Source organism: Pelodiscus sinensis, chromosome 3, assembly GCF_049634645.1.
Source record: "Pelodiscus sinensis isolate JC-2024 chromosome 3, ASM4963464v1, whole genome shotgun sequence".
NCBI lineage: Eukaryota > Metazoa > Chordata > Testudines > Trionychidae > Pelodiscus > Pelodiscus sinensis.
The window spans coordinates 88,013,441-88,035,645 of record NC_134713.1 but is presented as its reverse complement, the minus strand read 5'-3'; the positions used below and the strand labels follow the sequence as shown (position 1 = coordinate 88,035,645).

At 39.3% G+C, this 22,205-nt stretch overlaps 1 protein-coding gene across 20 annotated transcripts in view; it reads left to right on the top strand.

Moving 5' to 3' along the window:
* The window catches only part of TRDN (triadin), a 322,289-nt gene that overhangs the window by 132,584 nt on the left and 167,500 nt on the right, over positions 1–22,205 (top strand). For 13 of the 20 annotated variants that reach the window (XM_075924079.1, XM_075924088.1, XM_075924084.1 and 10 more), the window contains 3 exons: positions 812–1,006; positions 6,871–6,930; positions 11,900–11,971. The exons of 1 other annotated variant lie outside the window; for it this stretch is intronic. In XM_075924079.1, coding sequence (XP_075780194.1) covers positions 812–1,006; positions 6,871–6,930; positions 11,900–11,971 — 327 coding nt within the window. The remainder of the gene's footprint in view (positions 1–811; positions 1,007–6,870; positions 6,931–11,899; positions 11,972–22,205) is intronic. 6 more of the 20 variants (XM_075924085.1, XM_075924077.1, XM_075924091.1 and 3 more) reach the window with 5 other exon arrangements.

The window sequence follows — 22,205 nt, the reverse complement described above, 5'->3', positions numbered from 1 at the left end:
ATTCCTGACTATCACAGACCGAGTCATATAGGCCTGCTATAGCTCCACTGAAATTAATGACTTTAATGAGTGATTTATAGGGTATTTTATATTTTTGTGTGTCCTCTTTTACACATAATTCAAATGAATACAATTATTTTGTAATTCCCAAACATTCACAACTTGTGAAGTGTATTTCATTACTTGATCAGAAAATTTTCCATGGAAATGTAAATCAGAAAATGCTGGTACATTAAAAGTGAAACTCACTCTGGAAAAGGGTTGACGTGGAAAAAAGCTGGAAAATTGACTTTTTGTGTTGAATTGAAAATCAATTGATAGTAGAAAAGATTAAAAAGTTGAAAATGTCATGTATTATATTAGAAAGGCACAGCAAAGTCATTATCTCTAGTATTAAAGATTAGGTAGCAGAAACAGAAAGTGATTGTGAGTTGCCTGTTGTAACAGAAGAAGCTGTTAGCATCATCAGGAAGGAATCACTTCACTTCTTCCCCTTCATATAATGAAAGGCCCCACATACATGATTAATACAGTTTATAAAAGGTATAGAATTGTTGAGTATTTTATCCACTAGTTTGTTTAGAGTGATTTATATGCCTTCATTCCCTTGGGCTTTCCATTCTGTCTTGTTCTCTGTATCCATCATGATTAGATTTGTAAGCTGTTTACAGCAGGGACTATCTATAATTTTTTTATTTTTTTGTACATTGTTAACACTAAAGGAATAATACATTACACCAATTTGAATTAAAAAGGTGCTTGGTGTTATTATTTAGGAAAAATTATTTTTACATTTCTTTTTTACATTCAGAAGAAAAGAAAGTGAAGAGCCCCAAAGTTGACGAAAAAGTTAAAAAGGACACGAAAGATGGAAAAGAAGAATCAAAGACAGTTGAAAAAAGCAAGCTGACAGAAACAAAAGTAGAGGAAGCTGGATTAATAAAGGCAAAACCGAAAGTGAAAGAGGAGAAAGCAGTGAAGGCTGAAACAAAATCGGAAAAGAAAGGTAAACAAAACCAGGAGGAAACAGCCGAAGATGCTAAAAAAGTGGTAGGGAAGAAGCAGAGACAATGATGTGTAAGCTGGCAGAGACCAAGTCAAATCTTCATATAAGGAAAAAGAAAATAATAGTATCTTTCAATCCCCATTGGGTCTCAGGTCACTAGATGGAAACAAAACACACACAAAAACAAAGGTTCTTAAGCTAATCCACCAGCATGACAAATGTTACTGGCATAACTAAAGATTCATTTTGCATGTGAATGTTTCATTCAGACAACAAGGGCCAGTTTTCACAGTTACTGAACATTTTGGAGCAGAAGAGTTGAGTAAGATATTCAGATCTTAGATCTTAATGCTAAAATTGGGTGGTTTTTAAATTGCCCTTTATTAGAAATTAGCCCTTTTAGTGATTTTTAGTGATTTTTTTAGTAAAAAGAGAATGTGACATGTTGAATTAATAGTGACATTAATTTGATTAAGTATGAGTTACCTAGTGACCTACCAGGAAGTATATTTTGATTCTACAATTGTGTATCTTTTCTGCTTAACTATGACAAAAATTACAGTTGATAGAGTGGAATGTATAATTTTTATTACATCAGGCTAAACCACGCTTTGTACAACACAATGACAAGGTAATGCCTCATGTGACTTGATGTAGTCTGGAAACATGACCGGGTTCCAGATTTCAACTGAATTTAAAAGAATTGTTGTTCTCATAGGAGGGAGCAAATGAATTAGTTCCATAATGGGTGGGTATTCACTAAAAGCATATCTCTGCAACAGTCAGGCTGGATTCTACTACTCTCCATTCACACTGAGCTGTGCTTTGCGTACACTGTGACAATTTATGTAATAAAATCCAACTCAGCTTGAATAAGGTTAGCAGAATCTGGCCTGCTATAATTCAGCCACACTACAGGCTGTGGTTTACTATGATATAACCAGAGGCAGAGGTACCTCATGTACCCTAAATCTTGATACCTGTGAGCATACCCATGTGTCTGTGCAGAGCCTCTTTGAAGTCAGTGAGGCAAGAATCTGCACAAGCAGTTTCATCCATAATGTCTGGGTTGTCATCATTGGCCCATGTGAGGGGTTGTTTTATTTTACCTAATGCATATATTTTAGACCTCTGAAAATAATTAAAGGATTTAGAGGCCTAGGAAAAACATAGCTCCTTTCCTGGCATTGATAAGCTGTTGCATTAGCATTTTTTACATTCCAACTAAATTTAGTTTTCACGGGAAACACCAGAGCCTTTTGGGATAGTAGGAGACTGAACTCCTACTGATGGCTTTGACCGCACTCTGATGGCATTGACCTGTTCACTGTGTTAGGACCTCAGCTTATTGTAGGATGCACTCATCACTTTTTTTCAGAATCAGGCTCCAAGCAATTGGTTCAGATTCAAGGTGACTGAACATATGTAAGAACACTGGTAAATGTTAGATGTTTCCAAATCAATTCACCTCCAGTGTGGGAAACTTTCTGTTAAATTGAATCTTTAGCCCTGAAGTTTCAAGAATCAACTGGAAAATTGCATCTTTATTTGAAATCCTGAAGGCATGTTTCTTGCATTGATATCATTGAAAGAAATTTTCCAGTGACATAAATGGGAACATGGTCAACTTACTGTTTCATATGCAACAGTACATGGTGTTAGTCATGCTTCTGTAATTCTATATTGTGATTGAGTTTCCATTACAAATGTTTTCAGGATTTAAGTAATGCCAAAAATTTGCTGAGGGCTGAAATTTATCATAAAATATCTCCACCCAGATGTAATTAAAAAAAAACACTTTTGACTTTTAAAATTACAGAAATATACAGGAGAAATAAAGTAGTCCAGATCTATGTTTGCATTCCAAAGTTTAAAAATGGTCTCCTTTCATATACATGAAAAGTGGTAGAGATTTCTAGTCAATAAGGGACTAATGTCTTTTGACCCTAATCTAAAACCCATTGATGTCAATGGGAGTCCTTCCATTGCCTTCAGTGGGCTTTGGATAGGCCTTTAATTTTGAGAGAGATTCATTGTCCTTTTATTGATTCAGATAATATCTTTATTTTAGTGCACAGACTTCATGCACTTGTTCCAGCCAAATATCTTAAAGTCCCTAAGTATTTGTTGGTCAAGAGACTACCCAATCCAAATGAACTATATATCTTTATAAATAAATATTGAGAATTTTTTTTAAGAAAATAGTTTTTCCGGCTGCTTTTGGAATATCAGAAAAAGGTTTATTTTTTGCAGCCCTTTACAAGTTGATATAATAGACCTTAAAGGCTTCACAAGAACTGTTTATAGTCAAGGATCTTTGTACTCCATGGACAGCTTGATATGTATTTTATAGCAAGGGTCTCGAGATTCTGCAGCACTCTAGGGCAACAAAGGGAAATCCTGCAGCAGCTTCTGATTAATTAAACATTGAGGTTTGGGGGAATTAGATATGAGAGATTACGTCTACACAGCAAAGTTAAATCGAAATAACTGCCCTTATTTTGAAATAACTTTACTAGTGTCTACACAGCCAAATGGCTATTTCAAAATTAATTTGAAATAGCGGAGCACTTGTTTTGAATTTATTAAACCTCATGCCACGAGGAATAACGCCAAATTCGAAATAGCTATTTTGAAATAAGTGCTGTGTAGACACTCATCTCGAAATAGGAGGCCTCCAGCCTTCCCAGGGTGCCCTGGTGGCCACTCCAGCCTCAATCAAGAACACTCCTCTCCCTCCCCCGTCCCTGGAGCACTTAAAGGTGTTGACTCTGGCCACAGTGCCTGTGCCAGCTCCAAGCCTGCTAGCCCAGAGCCAGCAGTCACTGCCCCGACCCAGTGGCCCCAAAACATGAGCCAGCGAGCCACAGGTAGCCAGCCCTCCACCACTCCCCATGACTAGTCTTCCAGCTCCCAGGAGCCTGCCAGGGCCCGGAGAAGGCGGGCGCCTTCCTGGTCCAGGGTGGAGATCATGGACTTTATTCAGGTTTGGGGGGGATGCCCCCAACGTTCATGATCTCCACACTAGATGGAGAAATGCAGCCATCTACGTCAGGATAGCTGCCAGCCTGGCCACCAAAGGCCACATGAGAACCCAGGAGCAGGTTTGCATGAAAATCAAGTTGGTCTGGTGAAACCCTGAGCCCTGAGCTTTCCCTCTTCCTTCTTCTCCTTGCTTCCCCCTTCCAGCTCCCTCCTCCCAGGTTTCCTCCTCCCCTCTCCCACCCTCTCTTCTCCCCTCTCCTGCCTCCTTTCTCTAGTCTCACCAGAGTTTCATCCCTCCCCCCCAATTTTGTTAAATAAAGAGAGTTTGTGTTCATGAAAATACGTGTATTTTATTTGACATCAGGAGGGAGGTTAGGAAGGGGTAAGTGGAAGGACGTGAGATTGGGATAAAGCACAAGCCCCCAGTGGGGCAGACCAGGGAGACTGTTAGTGCTCCTCAGGATGTAAGCTCTCCCGCAGGGCCTCCTGGATACTCACAGCCCCCCGATGGACCTCCCAGATGGCAGCCTGAAGAAAGTGCAGCCAGGCTCACAGCAACATGTCCATGAGAAGCACCAGAGTGCCCAGGAGCAGCTCTGGGTCCATGTTGCAGAGTGCTGTGGTGTCCCGAGTGAGGGCAACCAGAGCATACACAGACAAAAAGCTTTACTGTCCCTCATCAAGGTTAGGCAAGCAAACAGAGAAAGCTGAGAACTGGCTGTTTGCGGTGGGGTGTCCCTTTAAGCACAAGCCTCAGATAGCCTCGGGCAGCAGCCACACAAAGTAACTCCTGACCTGATGCCCTGCCAGACCTGGTTCCAGCCAGCCTTAAATGCGATTCAGCATCCACTCAATGTGGACGCGCTATTTTAAAATAGCAAAACACTATTTCAAAATGCATTTTGTGTGTAGACGCATTATTTCGAAATAAGCTATTTCGAAATATTGCTGTAGTGTAGACATACCCAAAGTGAATAACAGCATCAGCACCATATAATTTCTATAATGTAATTTTATAATTGAATTCATGTTTGTTCTAAAATGTTCACTATTCAATATCTGGCATAATTTTATCTTTTAAAAAACACACATAATTACATCAGAGAATTTGTCAAAGCTGCTCACTTTGGTAAATGAGTAGAGGGTGTTTTTTTTTTTTTTTTTTTTTTTTTTACACCTATGATAGGAAGGGTTGGAAGACCGTCTGGAATTGCTGAAGAAGTCCTCCAACTGGATGTAAATCCTAAAATAATGAATGGCTAAACAATACTGACATTTGAACTGTCATCATTAGCTTTCAAAAATAGCATCCCTTGGAGATGAATGGGGCAGTTTTCCGTTCCATTAGAGCTATAGTTTCTATCTAACTGCAGACTCAGTGAGCCATTCCTGTAATCAGTTTGCACTCAGTCCCTAAATGACCTGTTTTCTTCATCATTGCAAATGTTAGAAACTTGGACCAATGTTTTTAACACTGGGTGCCTAAAGTTAAAATCAATCAGTGCTCAGCATTTCTTGGTCACTGTTTTGACTTAAAGAACATCAATACCACAAATAAAGGGGTGTTAGTTTTAGCAAGGACAGGTGCCAGGACAGTATTAGGGAAGAAACAAGGGCACAGGTCTGCAAACACAGAATCTGCCCAGAGCTCCTGGTGGGTTCCTATTGGGGTGGCTAACCCTCATGACAACTCATGACGCCATGTCCTTACTATCATTACTACCCACCAGCTAGATTAAGGCTAATGTGGGTATGCTAGTCTGAACTGCAATCACACCTTCATTTGTGGTGTAGATATACCTGAAATCCCTAAGGGTACCCTGAACTTCTTAGCTTTCATGACTTAAAAAAAAAGCACTTAGTATCTAAAGCATGATTCTGTGGCAATTTTCATAGCTGCTGAATTGCAGAGTACATATGGTTCTATTTATATTCCTGTTGAGTATCATTCTCTCTTTCTTATTGGATTTTCAAAAGTCCCTAAAATCATATTAATAAAATATTCCATTATAAAATGTTATTAAATGTGAATAGTTAAAAAGGAATTTTATGGGTCTACAGAAGCCATTCGGTCTATTGGCAAAATCAGTTTACAGGTGGGCTGAACTTTTGTACATGCCTCTGAGGACTTTGGGGTCTTCTGTTTAAAGGTAACCAGTAATTAACAATATAAATAACTCACTGAGACATGTTCAGAAACTAAAATTGAAAATGATATAACAGTTCTCTCTTAAGGCCGCTAACGTGAGGAAATTCAGAACTAAGTGGGTGGTCCTGCCATTGCTTTTCTACTGTGAATATCATTGACTTCAAGGAACAGCCCTTGTTCATAAGCACTACACTTGGGAGTGTTTGCAGGATTGGCTCTAAAGTTTAAACTTGATCCTCAGTTTACCTGATTATTTGTTGCCAAAGAGTGGGTGATTTTATGCATTTTGGATGAAGTTCCCTCTTAATGCACAGGACCTATACAAGTTTCTCTTTACTGATCATGTCCTGCACAGGGGTAATATTGGGGGTCAGGAGGCTGAGCAGCAGTGCAGGAGTGCCGGTTCATGTCCTGCACTCTGCAGAATTGCTCTCTGCATATACTCACTGCAAGTCATTTTGTGGGTGGGCTGGTTATGATTTAGTAATAAGCCAAGGAAAGATTCACAATTCTAGGTTAATACAAACCCATTTGGCCTCAGTACCCCATGCAACCAGTACTGAAAGAGAGAGAAAACTGTTTAAAGTCTGGAAAAAATACTGAGAGAAATCACAAAAATAGCCAAAAACATGTTTTGTCACTGCTGAGCTTTGTCTTCAGTGTGCATGGGGGGTAAAAAGGCCTTTAAACTTAATTTCTCATTGCTCTTTTTTCCTTTCTGCTCTGTTAGATCAATATGCATTCTGTCGCTATGTGATTGACATGTTTGCACACAGGGATTTTTATACAGGTACCTTCATATATCATTGAACTCTGTTCTACTAGTCTTTGTTTTTCTGACAGATTCTGCTTCTTTATGCACTAAAGTTTGTTTTGTATTTTTAAAAGGCTGCAAAATTGCAGAAGTGTGCAAGTAGAATTTTTTAATAAAGCATAACAACTAATGGCTGTACTATCAGAGCTTTTAATTTTTCTTTCTGCAACTGCATGAATTAAAATTAAGGGTAACTTAAAAGTGAAGTCAATGGAAAACTGTAGAAAGTGCTAAAATCTACCATCATCCTTTTGTGCCAAGAAAGGTGCAGAAGACTAGAATAACATCTTAATATGTTTTTTTCCACAAACAATAAGTCCAATATACTTAATTTTATAAGAACTGAAACTGCATTGAAAATCATCATTGCTTTTTATGTGTGAAATTTTTTACCTCATCTGTAACTTTTTTCTTTAGCTCCTCTTTGACACACACACATATCTCCTCTGACACACCTTGGGTGTATCTAGACTACATGGCTCCAATGACGGAGCCATGTAAATTGGTGTATTCAACATAGTCAAAGAAGCGGGGATTTAAATAATCCCCACTTCATTAAAATAAACATGGCCACCGTTCTGTGCCGATGATCAGCTGATCCGACACAGCGTGGCAGTCAAGATGCGGATCTTTCAGCTGGGGAAGCCTTTGCTGACCGATCCCTTATGCCTTATGAAACGAGGTTACAGGATCGGTCGGCAAAGCCTTCCCCAGCCAACAAATCCACGTCTAGACTGCTGCACTATGTCGGATCAGCTGATCTTCGGCACAGTGCGGTGGCCATGTTTATTTTAATGAAGCGGGGATTATTTAAATCCCCGCTTCTTTGACTATGCCGAATACACTAATTTACATGGCTCCGTGTAGCTCAGTGAGAACCACTGTTAATGACTGAGAATTGAGTTGGCCCCATGACATTAAGCGTGTGTCTGCACAGCAAAATTATTTTGGAATAATGGCCATTTTTCTGAAATAACTACGTGAGCATCTACACAGCAATTCCGTTATTTCAAAATAATTTTGAAATAACGGACAGCTTATTCTGACTTCTGTAAACCTCATTCTACATAGAATAATGCCTATTCCAAAATAGCTATTTTGAAATAAAACGTGTGTAGACGCTCTACTTCTGATATTTCAAAATAGCCCCTCTTCAGGGCCATTCTAAATTATTCCTCCTGGGGCTCAAAATCGAGATAGCACATCTACATTAGGGAAGCCTGCCTTCGATTAATTTTGAGGCGTCTCTGTGGTGTAGATGGGCTGTTTTGAAATAAACTGTTTCAGAATAACTATAGCTTATTCTGAAATAAATGTTCAGTGTAGACATAGTCTAAGTGAGTTCAACTGTCCTAATCTTATTTAACTGATAGTTTTCCAGGAATTATGGTGCTAAGTGTTTAGCAGAAGTACAACTATGTCATGGATGACATAATCTTAGGAAGAGGTCATATATACTTTAAATGAAACAAAATTTGCTGAAGTTTTTATGGGAACAGCCAAAGTTTCAATACCGAGGGAGGGATATGAAATCAGTCAAGCTTTGCGTAAATACTTATTTGTTCAAGAGGTTACACATCCATTTTAGACTTAGATGTATCAATTAGTACTCCCTGCTTTTTCCTTATTTGTCCTGAGGAATCTTCCTACCATAGATGCTTTCCTTCTGAATTACCCCAGAAAAAGGCAACTGGTAGTGAAGGGGGCAGCAGCAGAATGGGAGAAATATGTACAGGTTGCCCTGTGCCAAACTAGGGAGAGAGAAGGAGCAGGTTTCTCATTTCCCTTCAAAGATCATAGGATTTTTGGAGAAAAAGGTAGAGAGTCCATTTTGTTTTCTCCATCCTTCCTTTCCCTGTCCCCTTCCCTCCTTTCCCTCCCCCCTCTCCACCCGCACCAATGAAGACAGGAGAGAAGGCTAGTTGGAAAGAGAGGAAAATGTTACACTGGCTCAAGTCCTGTCATGGAAATCAGATGCAAGTGGAGGGCACTGGTCTGGAACTGCAGTCAGATTGACAAAATGGTTAATAAACCTTCATCATGCTTTCAGAGACCCTGATTAGTAAAAATATTTAATATAGCTTCATGGGGCTCTTCGGGATCTCACTTGTGCCTCTCCTGGCATTTGCAAGGATGGCTGCAGCTCATTTTGTTTTGCCTGCTCTCCAAGCAGAACATTCTTCACAGAAGCGCTCCCTACATTGCTTGACACACCCCTGAGGCACAGCAGAGTTTCCCTATAAAGGAACCAGACTTGTTGAGATAAATTTGTCTTGACCTTCCCAACAGCTAGGAAATTGGAAGGCGTAGGGGTAAGGGAAGAGAAGAGAGAGATTGCATCAAGTAGAATTTTAGAAAATACCCATGTTAGCCTCGTGGTATTGTCTCTAAATATGATGATACAGTCATATTGAAGCAGCATCACGATGTAAACAAGAAAGTGGGAAAGGTCTGGAAGCCATAACACTTTGAGCTTCTCTGTGACTCTTATTGTTCATGAAGTTACTCTAGTTCATAAAGATTGACTATTGCCATATAAAAGGGTGTCTAAAAGAGGATCCATGCTGTACTCTATCCCTCACAACTGGTTGTATGGCTATTACTTTTAATCCTGTTAAATCTATTTACCACTTCAGGTACAACTCAATGAATTGTAGTTACTAAGTACCTTGATTGATACCCGTGAACGGTAAAATAAAGCATTTCTCATTAAACAAGCCATATTCCGTGCATAGCCAGTGAAGAGTAACACTGAAACATCCATACCATACTTCACTTCTCTCTGATGAGGTGATGTGAGGTAAAGGTCAGATATGCTCAGTTCTGCACTCTTCATAAAACATTCAGAATGGCATTACCAGCTGCAGCTCGAAAGTCCCTTCCTAAGCCACAATATTCATTTCACAATGGCCCCTAGTTAGCTGTACCAGTCTTTTGAATACCTTTTCTTGTATAGAAATATAGAATAACAGCAGCACATTATCAGTAACTTTAATGACCTTATTAACTAATTAGCCTTCCAACCTACTTTAATTAATCTCCCAGGTGAGCTTGTGTATTCTTACCTTGAACAGCAGATGGGTTATCCTAACCAGGAGGTCTCAAAAGTTAGATTAATGAATTTAACTGCACCTCTACCCAGCATAGCAGCGAATAGAAAAATTTAATGTTAACAAATCTCCGGGGCCGGATGGCATTCATCCAAGGGTTCTAAAAGAACTCAAATGGGAAATTGCTGAACTATTATCTGTGGTTTGTAACCTATCCTTTAAATCGGCTTCCATACCTAATGACTGGAAGGTAGCCAACATGACACCAATATTTAAAAAGGGCTCTAGAGGAGATCCTGGCAATTACAGACCGGTAAGCCTAACTTCAGTACCGGGCAAATTAGTTGAAACAATAGTAAAGAATAAAATTGTGAGGCATGTAGAAGAATATAATTTGTTGGACAAAAGTCAACGTTGTTTCTCTAAAGGGAAATCATGTCTTACTAATCTATTAGAGTTATTTGAAGGCGTTAACAAACATGCAGACAAGGGGGATCCAGTAGATATAGCATACTTAGATTTTCAGAAAGCCTTTGACAAGGTCCCTCACCAAAGGCTCTTGTGTAAATTACATTGCCATGGGATAAGAGGGAAGGTCCTTTCTTGGATTGAGAACTAGTTAAAAGACAGGAAACAAAGGGTAGGAATAAATGGTAAATTTTCAGATTGGAGAGAGGTAACTAGTGGTGTCCCCCAAGGGTCAGTCCTGGGACCAATCCTTTTCAACTTATTCATAAATGATCTGAAGAAAGGGGTAAGCAGTGAGGTGGTAAAGTTTGTGGATGATACAAAAGTGTTTAGGATAGTCAAGACAGAAGCAGACTGTGAGGGACTCCAAAAAGATCTCACTAAACTGAGTGATTGGGCAACAAAATGGCAAATGAAATTTAATGTGGATAAGTGTAAAGTAATGAACATCGGGAAAAATAACCCCAACTATAGGTACAGTATGATGGGGGCTAATTTGGCTATGACAAATCAGGAAAGAGATCTTGGAGTTATCATGAATAGTTCTCTGAAAACTTCTACACAGTGTGCATCGCGGTCAAAAAGGCAAATAGGATGCTAGGAATTATTAAGAAAGGGATAGAAAATAAGACACTTACTGTCCCTGTATAAAACAATGTAATCAATCTGTGGAACTCCTTGCCAGAGGAGGCTGTGAAGGCTAGGACTATAACAGAGTTTAAAGAGAAGCTAGATAATTTCATGGAGGTTAGGTCCATAAAAGGCTATTAGCCAGGGGATAGAATTGGTGTCCCTTCCCTCTGTTTGTCAGAGGCTGGAGAAGGATGTCAGGAGACAAATCGCTTGATCATTGTCTTCGATCCACCCTCTCTGGGGCACCTGGTGCTGGCCACAGTCGGCAGACAGGATACTGGGCAAGATGGACCTTTGGTCTAACCCAGTACGGCCGTTCTTATATTCTTATGTTAGACTACATGGATTCATAAGAGTAAACATCATTATTGTTTAATAATATTTGTTGCTGCTTTAGAGGACTTCATTCATGCCTACAATGTTCCCAAATAGTCTATTCTTAATATAATGGAATATTTTTATGTACAGGAAAAAATAAATTGTTTATTATACCTGCTTAGGTGGCAAATATGTTAGGCACTTGCACTATAAAATTATTTCAGTTTTCTTACAATTTTATACCATCATGCATTACAAAAAGTATATCCTTCAACATAATTTGATGTGTTTCAAATAAATAAAAATTAAATAATATAACTCTTATATTTAACCTCCTGGTGGGTATCTAAAGATATTGGACCAAATTATGTCCTTTTTTACATCTGTGAAATTTCCCTGAAGTTAGTAAGGATGCATATTTGTAAATGAGGGAGAAATATGGTCTGTTTACTCCATGTTTTTTCAATTTCCTGTAGACTTCGCGGTTGGAGACTTTATTGTGCAAACTGACACTTCTGTTCTTGGTGATACTAAAACATTTTACCAAGGTACATTCCCCTCTCCCCTGCTACTCCAACTATGCCTTAGCTATCTTCCCCATGTTTCTTCTGTAGTGTGGTTGTACAGTGAGAGTGGTCAGTTGTTGCCCCAGTCAGTCACTAAATAAGAATCCTAATCCTGATTCTACTCAAATAATTGCACTGTTCTCAGTAACTGAGTCTTTCATGTATACCTACTCTAAGTTTCTAGACTGTGCAGAGTAAAACAAGATACTATAGATAGGAGCATACTTCTCAGTTGAAATCTATGAACATGAATAGGAGTTGGATCAGATCTATTAAGTAGCAATGTTGGATGAGCCCAGTGATCCATTTTATAAAGTAATTTCTATCCAAAAATGGTCTAGACTAGCTGTGTCTGAGAACAATTGAGATCTATAACTTTCTTCCATTTGAACCACTGTATCATTGGGGAAATTCCTTCTTGACCTTACTTGATGAGTTTACTCCGTCAACAATGAGGCTGTGTCTAGACTGGTCACTGCTTTTCCGGAAAAACTTGCCAGCTGTCTACACTGGCTGCTTGAATTTCCGCAAAAGCACTGATTTTCTTATGTAAGATTGTCAGTGCTTTTGCGGAAATACTATGCTGCTCCCGTTCGGGCAAAAGTCTTTTTCTGAAAAACTTTTGTGCAAAAGGGCCAGTGTAGACAGCAGAGATTTGTTTTCCGCAAAAAAGCCCCGATCACAAAAATGGCGATCGGGGCTTTTTTGCAGAAAAGCGCGTCTAGATTGGCCACGGACGCTTTTCCACAAAAAGTGCTTTTGCGGAAAAGCGTCTTGCCAATCTAGACATGCTTTTCTGAAAATGCTTTTAACGGAAAACTTTTCCTTTAAAAGCATTTCCGGAAAATCATGCCAGTGAAGACGTAGCCTGAGAGTCCTTGTAATTGTCAATGTTATATGAGTTGTAGGCCTCTGTTTACTAGTGGATTGTATTGAATTTATTCATCCTGAGTAGCCTTTTCCTTGAAATATGTCCCATTTATCCTGAATGGATTATTGTAGGATAAAGTGCTACTCAGCATAAATACAAGTCCATCATCTGACCTTCAGTAAATTGTAGAGTGGGTAAATATTTACTTACAATGAATGCCTAAAAGTGAGTAGCAGGTAACAAATTCAGGTGCATCTGAAATTAGATAGCTTAATATGTGGTTCTGGTTTTAGAGATGCTAACAGCATCAGTTTTCATTGGTTCTCTGTGTAGCAGATTCCAATTAGGCCAGTGCCTATTAGGCATAATGTGTAGTTCTTGGGGCGTAGGGGTCCCAAGGACTCTCAAAGTGTGAGTTGCCTACAGGACGTCTGATGTACTTGACATTATTTTTATGTGAGTGGAGCTTTGTTCTGAATAAAATCTTTGCCATTACTTACTCAGCGTTTTACATCACATTGGCTGGAATTCATGTTCTGGAGTGGTAGCTTCACTGGGGTTTGATTTCTCTTCTATTTTTACATCCTTAGGAAGGGCAAAATCCTCCCTCATGTGGATGGACACTTGCATGCACATGTAGTCTAATGGATTACTGTGTTAAAGGATTGCTCCCCTTGTTGAGCTAGCCCTGCTCTGCCTGGAGTCATTCATCCTCACCTCCTCTTTGGCCAGCTTTTTCTCCATAGGCAATGGACTCTGCAAACTGCTGGGAGAATATGCCTTACTATAGTGAAATGCCTTTATGCAGTCACCCAAGCGGAGGGGCTTACTATGTGTCTCTCTGACTCCCATGCAGTACACCTCATAGGTTTAAGGGCTAGAGGACATCACTGTGATTATCTGCTCTGACCTCCTGCATAACATCAGTCATAGAACTGTCTGAATTAATTCCTGTTTGCAGCTGTCTAAGTTCAGCACTGCTGAGGCGACAGTGATATTTCTCAATTGGCTGTTCAGCCTCATCCAAGAATTCTCACTTACCCCAGTCCTAAAATGATATCATTTACTTGTGTATACTTCCCTAGATGTCTTTACAGAATTTCCAAGGGCTGGTCTTCACATACAGATAATTCCCTACTAATAAATACTGTGGATCTGATTCTAAGCTGCACCTCTGAGGAGAAAGAGCCCAGAAGAGAAAGCAGGGAGAGAGAACAAATGTGCCATTTTGCCTCTTTTTGCAGCTTCAGGCTACGAGGGCTTATTAGGCCTTTGAAATAAGCTGGAAAAATGATCTCCAAGGACAGTAGATTCTAGCCACACCCTCTTCCTCCACTAACGCCCCTCCTTCTGTCTTTTGTATGCCCTGAACCAAACTCCTTCTAAAAGTTCATTTTGTAAAGATCCATTTTTCTAGTCATATACTGCCAGGAAAATGCCTTGCAGTGGGAGAAGTACCAGGCAATTTCCAGCACCAGTACACTGCAAGAATGGCATAAAAGGGCCAGCGTGCACTTCAGAATTAGAGATAAGTCACTGTAAAAATCCTTCCATAGAATCATCTTATAAAGCTACCCTCATCCCTCACTCCAGCCATTCCCCATGAGGAATGCTCATGAGGAAAGATGCCTGAAATAGTTAAAGATCCAGGATTGGTCAGAACAAGGATGAAAGGAAAATTGCAGAACAGGAGGCTCCATAGAGAGCATAGTGACAGCAGTTCCCTCCCAGGAGAGAGTGCCAAGTCAAGTGCCTACTACAGAGGTGGACAATAAGCAGCCAATGACCTGGATGTGGTGTGCCAGAGTTAGCCCCGGGTTCTTTCTTTACCTGAGCGTCCATAGGTATTGTTGCTCACAGTGTTCAATGGCTGTGGTTCATCGTTCTTGGGAAATGGGAGCTACAGGAAGAGATGGCCCGGTGCTTTCTTTAACTCCCATTTGATGGGAACAGTGAACTGCAACCATACCTGTGAACATGCAGATAAACAAAGTGTCTGGTGGTCTGGCAAATCCTGGTGAACTGTGGCAGGCCTGCAAGCTGTTTACTGCCCACACCTGACCTATTAGCAGGTTCTAAAATGGTGGACAAATAGATTGGTTAGAAAATGGGTCAGTAATGTTCAGGTGCACATGTGTTGGCTTATTAGATATTTAAATAACTTTATAGCAGTTTAAGAATTGTGGGCATAAATGCAGCACCCTAACTTCTTCCTGTAGGGACTGCAGAGTTCCAGTTCTTCTCTTGCTGCTTGGCATCCAAATGGCAGCCTCTTCTAACAGCCTTTGAACTTTTTTGATATGTACTGATAGTACTTAATTAAACACCACTGTATATTGTGAGTGCTCAGAGTCAGTAGGACTGATTGACCATTTCATAAAATTGGGTTTATGCTGGGATAACATCTTTGAAACCAGTGCATATGCTCTGGAGCATATTTGATGCAGTGGAGAATCAGCCCCAATAAAGAATAATCCTGCAATTTCCTTATTATTTTGATTCTTGGTCAGTTGAAATTGAGCATGATGAAACTACCTCCAGCTTTACATGGCTTTTGTGTTTCACTGAGAATGCCAGAGGCAATATTTTTCTTCTATTCAAACGAGCACTATACTGCTTCCTATCCACCTCTCCCACCCATCATATCAGAGAGTGATTAAAGCAGATTGGAAGACTGGCAGATGGCTGACTTAGGAGCGGGGAACAACGGGGGAAGCTAACACCTCTACAACATATGGCAAACTTCTCCCCACAATTTTATTTTGAACTTATTAAGAACTTCCAAATCTTCTCTATCTGGGAGCCAAAATGTGTCCCTAATTTGTAAAGATCCGACTAGTCTCATCTCCTTGAATAGGGAGATATCTGTGCATCAATTTTCAAAGAATGCTGGATTGATGGAGCACTTGTTGATGTATTTGCTCCTGCTGATGACATAATTGAGGCTGATTTGATGACACAAAGCTGTCTTTTACTCCTCTAGGAACCTGCTGGGATAATTCTGAACACATTCTAAAATAGTCTGAAAAGGAAGAAATAATATAGAGTAATTTAAATACCTACACGAGAAGCACAGAAAATTAAGGATTAATCATTGAATAATTTCTGGCTAATTAGATGTTATTTATTAGTGAACCATTCTGGCAATAATTTCAGCTGTCAGTTAGAACCAAATATTCTTTCTTTAAATTTCTGTTTTAATTATGCAAAAATGTAAAGAAGCCATTTTAACTGGGTTCTTTTCTCTGACTCCCTGCAAAGGCTGTGTCTGCTTGGGAGGGCTCTCATATGACATAGATCTCTTAATGGGAACATTATCAGTGCATGATCTCCACATCATCCCACAGAGACAAAACAGACACCCATTATTCCCTACTTAAGTTATACCATCTTGAATCCATGCCAGATGCTAGCATGCTAGGCCATATCTATCAGCACTCCCATGGCACTTCTGTGTAATGATGCCAAAATTTCCCAAATTAACATCACTGTTTCAGAAGAACTACCCAGGGAATCTTTGGTATCCTGCTTCAATACAGAAGAACTCATCTCTTACTTTAATAGTTCACTGTGAGAAATTCAGAACTTTCTGTTTATATGTAGCAATTAGAGAGAGACATTCTATTTTTTGTGTAAATTGGTACAGCTCTATTAAAGTCAGTGGACCTAAAACAATTTACATCAATATGGGATATAGGCTCAAAAAAGGATAATTTATGAAATATCTCATATCTATGATAATTCACCCAATAAAAGATATGAAAATCCAGCAACACATTTCAGGTAAGATTTATTAACCAAGTGGCATAGAAAATATAATGAACTGTGAACAAAATATGGAAGGCCTCAAAAATCTTAGTCTTTAAAGCAGATAATTTAGGAGCTTAAGAATGGCCAAACTAGGTGAGACCAATGGTCCATCTAACCCAGTATCCTGTCTTCTCACATTGGCAAGTGTCTGATGCTTCAGAGGGAATGAAAAGAACAGGGCAGTTAGCAAGTGATGATATATCCCATGTCATCTAGTCCCAGCTTCTTTAGAAAGATGTGGGGAGGGAGGGGAGGGCAGCATAAAAGAGAACAAGCCTAAATATAAACAAAAACAGAACCAATAGCAAACAAAAAAATCACAGAAATAAACAATTTCTATATTTACATGAAAGAGGTTAAATAATCCTTAACAATATCTATGTAAAGTCACTGTTCAATTTAAAGTTATTCATTCTTAGTTCTGCTTTCTGGCAAGAAATATTAATCTAATAATAGCATTTCAAACAGATTTAAATAATCAGTCAAATGGAGGCACCAATGAACTAAATTGCTTGTCTTCAATACCTAACTCAGTATTAACTTGATAGGTTAATTGACTAGAGAAAATAGCTGTAGCTTCATCGGATATTTTTTAAAGTTATTTTTCTCCATATTCACTCAGTTTTCAAGGAAGCAAAACTGAGACTTTAAGCTAGAAATTTCACTTAAGATCATATTTCTTTTCACAAACCTGAGTTGTCTCCAGTATATTGGGAAACAGCTGGTCTGAATGCAGACATGGACCAGGAGGAAGGAAGGTCTTCAGCGGATTAGGAATTAAGTGAAATTCAAGGGAGGAGGATAAACTGATGTGAGGGAGACTAAGACTGACTGAACAACCAAGGGGCCAGCTGGGATTGGTTGGATAAGGAAACTGGGATGAAGAACCAGTGAGGGAAATAGGGGACACTGTGAGCCAATTGGCTGAAGGTGGAAAAAGTAGTCAGATGAAGAGCTGGGTGGGGGGCACTGGGACTAGGAACCAATGCAGGGATGGAGTGGGAGAAGGAGAGAGAGATTTGACAAAATATAAGGATATGGAGGGGAAACTGGAACTAGCAGGGAAAGGAGATTTGAACAAGGGGCCAGGGAACAGATGGGGGAAATTGGGACTGGCAGCCTGAGAGGAGGAGTGGGAGAGGCAGATTGGACGAGGAGTTGAAAAGCAGGAATTGGACCTGCCTGGGAAGGAAGAGTTCAGGGATAAGGAGGCCAGTAGGAAGTAGAAGGAATTGGGGCTGACTCAGTAAGGAGATTGGATCTGTATGTAGGTATGGGGAGACTAGGAGCTGGGTAGGAGATTAGTACTTAGACAGCATGGCTGAAGTGTGGAAACTGGTTGGGCAAGAAGATGGAGTCTTGGGTATGTAACCTAAGTAATGGAGACTGGGAATGAATAAACAAAGGAGAATGGGACTGGAACAAGAAACCAGAGGTGGGGAAGAAGCAAATTGGAGGACATGGAGCAAAGAGATGCAGCTAAGGGAAAACTGGTAAAACAATCTGTGTCCCCTAGTACACACTCCCTTCCAGAACTTGGAATGGAATCCAAGATTCCTGAGTCTTACCATGGCTCTTCTGTCAATCAAAACCCCTAGGAAATTGCATACAATAACATTTAGAATTATTAAGTTTACAAAGTTGAAAGTTAGCAAATGCCAGTATTATGGTTGCCTGTACCGCTTTAATTTGACCCCTTGTGCATATGCATGATTATATTATTTAATTACATGTTCACAGACTAATTTTTTCCATGGCTTCATTCAGTGGATTCACCTACTCTGAATCAGGGAGTTGTGTAGTGAGGGAGGCTCTTTTGTCAGTAAACCCTTGCTTCGTTTGTTGGAAGTTAGGAGATGTGTTCTATTAGTAGTACTAGGACAGACTCATCCATAAGTGAAGATTTTGAAGGCGTGTAATGAATGAGGAAGGGAACTGCAGGAAGAGAATGGATTGTTAAGACAAGTGAATTCTACCCTGAAAAACTCAGTTCTATCCATAACTCTGCCACAGAGGTAAGAGGTAGGAAGTGTTTTGGAGAACTCATCCATAACAACCCCACCCATTTGGAAGCATCTATCCTCAGATTGTTAAATCAGTTTTAACCGTTATAAGGTACATGGGTGAGGGTGTATGTATGGTAGGGCACCTTAATTTTTATTTCCTTGTTTCATGGTAGGTATGTCCGCATGTAACTACCTACATAGTTTCATAACTAAGTTTTGTGTATGTTTGTGACAGCTGCCATCTTGACTAGAGCACCAAGAATTGAACTGGGGATTTCCATGATCTGTTAAAGTGTCATAGCTAGTGGCTGTGACAGCTCATGTCCTCTGTGGATCAGTGCAGAATTGCACCAAAGATACACAAAATACACTCACCAGTGGATTACATATGTGTGTTTCTATATAGTAGTCTCTGAAGAATATTGGGTCACTAGGAATTTGAGAAAAACAGACTAGAAAATTATAAGATTTATACCATACTCTTAAAGAATAGTGTAGAGGGAAGAAATATATCCAGAAGCTGAGAAGAAAATGCAGATAAATCTTGCCTATAAAATGTAGGTGAGTCATGACAAAGGCAATTCATTAATTTGACAACTTCATGCTAAAATTGCCTTAAGAAATTAAGGAACTCAAGGAAGTTTGTTTTCCTGATGACATAAGGTCTCCCTCAAGTTGAGATTGCTAGGATGTATGCAAATTTACATTTAAGGCATGTCTTCTAAAGCCAGAATATTTGGGGACAGAATAAAAAATTTACACTGCACAGATATATCCTTATAATTTTCCATTGGCCCTTTTCATAGCCTCAGCTTACACAGGAACATCTAGTATATTCATTACAGCATTAGCAGCCTGATTCATTACACATTTAAGTCAGTGGCAAGGCATTTTCTTTGGTGGAGTAGAATCAACCCCAAAAGAAGCAGCACACAATATGGTATGTGTGTACTGGGCCATAAAGCTGTCAATTAAAAATGCTGAGGTATAGCACATCGAGTTAACCTAAAGGGTTCCCTGAAGGGGGGAAATCCTGAAAAAAAGAATCTGACATATGCTTTTGCCAAAGCATATATCATTTTTTGTGCTTCTTAAAGCATTTTTTCTTTGTACAGAAATTCCTCCCCTTTTATTCTGTAGTGTCATGACATCCAAAGAAAAACTACCCTACCCAAGTAAAGCATTCCGTCACTGCCTTGTCTTCTGTCACCTTCATCTTTGTTGTAAATATCTCTTACTCCTACATTGGCCCTGCAGGTTTTATGATTGTTTAATGTTGCCTACTCCCTTTTCCATTCACTTTCTTAAGTGATGCCCAGCCATGCTCTAGCAGACATACTTACATCAGCCTCTTGAAATGAAAGTCGCTACATCTTGATACATATCCTTAATACAAGTTTAATTTGTTTATCTTCTTCTCCAAATGCTTTCCTCCTCCTCCTCAGTGCTTCAGTGTTCTTCCTCTTCCTGTAACACACTCAATATTACTACATATAGTTAGCATCACGCACAGTTCAAAAGTGTCTTACATCCACACATCCAATTAGACCTAAACAGGGCTTGACTATATGCTTGACTATAGAACCCTTTCCTTCCAAATGCTATTATTCCTGTAGTTGTTGGGATTTTGTACATACTATGAAACTAGGTAGCAATTATTTAGTGCAGAAATATTCCAATTCCCTCAGGGTTTACTCCTGTAATACTTTGACACTGCATATTAGTTTGGGGATGGGACCAAAGAATGAGGCCATATTTCCAGAACTTGGATTCATTTATTTAGATTTAAGTGTAGTATGGTTCACACACAAGAAGTATGTTTAAAATCATATGCAGCCAAAAGAAAATGTTAAAATGGTGAGAGGAGGCAGCAGATGCATGGTAAGATAAGGAACTTGAATCCCTCTGGAGAACTTTTTAATGTGTTACTCTTGCAACAAGGCTGTGAGTTAGGAAAGTGCTACTATTTAAACAATGGGAAATTGAAGCACAGAGAGGCTAACTGACTCTCTTAAAGTCACACTGTCAGTGTTTTTGGGTGAGCAGAGAATTGAATTCCAGTCTCCTATATCCCATGATGGACCCTAAACACTGAACCATCCTCCCTAGTGATGGGACTTTGTAGAAAGCAGAGGTCTGCAATGGGAAGTATAGGAGCACATGGAGAAATTACTATAAACTATGTTGCAATAAAATACTATTTATATTCTTAAACAGCTATTTCTGTGCCTTTCTATTTCTCCTTACAATGTTTGCTTTTTCGTGTGTGTGGGCATATATATTGCAGTTATGCATGCATGGAATTATTCCAGTTTGATAGACTCAGGCTATGTCTACACTACAGAGTTTTTCCGGGATACTGGAGGTATCCCGGAAAAACTCTGTAACGTCCAGGGCTCTTTCAGAAGCCCTGTATTTTTCATTTTACGAGGAATAAGGCCTCTTCTGAAAGAGGAGGTTTTTCCCACATTAGGCTCCATGTAGACGGGCCAAATGTCGGAAAAGCCTCTTCCAAAAAAAAGAATCGGAAAAAGGTACACAAATTGCAGTTTGCAATTTGAGTACCTTTTTCCAAAAATAACCTGAAATGTTGACATAGCCTCAGGGAGAACACATTTTACTTCTGCGACAGCAATAGTTTCTAAAAAGAACTGCATCACAACTAGCACCGCAGCATTTTCCCCCCATAATTTGCTTCCTACACTGAGTTAAACAGAATTTGTAAGATTGTAGACCAGATATGTACATGGGTGGGGTTTGTTCTTCAGGCCATTGGTGTCTGGGTAGGTCTTCTATAGAAATATATGATCTGTCAAGGAAGAAATTGGTTTAGTTCCCTTACTGTATCCCTTGCAACTCCAGCTCTTTCAGAAACAAAAGAATGCTCAGAATCAGATCACTGCTATTTAACTCAATATTGACATTACTGAAATACTAATTTCAGAGAATTATTCAGATTATAGATTTAGTCTCTTGGGTAGTTTTAAAATAGTACAGCACAGGTATATAAGTGCCATTGTCTTTTGATTTTTCTCTTGCTTCTGGCTGCTAAACTTGCTAGAAGATGATGTATACACCTCGTGAACAGTTTTAAAAGTAGAAATTTTTGACTCATAATCAGAATCATATGGATTCAAATAATTTTATTATGATCTGAGCAAATGTTGCTTATTACTACTTAAATATTGCTCCATTGTTTTGTGGTACCAGTCATGATTTGGTGTGCATGGCTTGGCTTTTATAGTGCCAGGCTGTAACTGTCCATCAGGAATTTGTATATAAACTCTTTCTTTGGAATAAAGTCAGGCTTTAGAGTTCCTAGGGTAATACTGGCCTTGGTGAGTCTGTTTGACAGTTAAGCTGTTTTTGACTTGTGACTGGGCTAATGAATTGAGTTATTAACTGATGATGTGCTTTTGTATGACATGAGCTGATGTCTATTATACCTCATCATAGCAAGGCATGGGTCTCCTCTATTCTGCTTATTTTTTACTATTGAGTATTTTAAGTTTGTCTATGACTTCTGCTT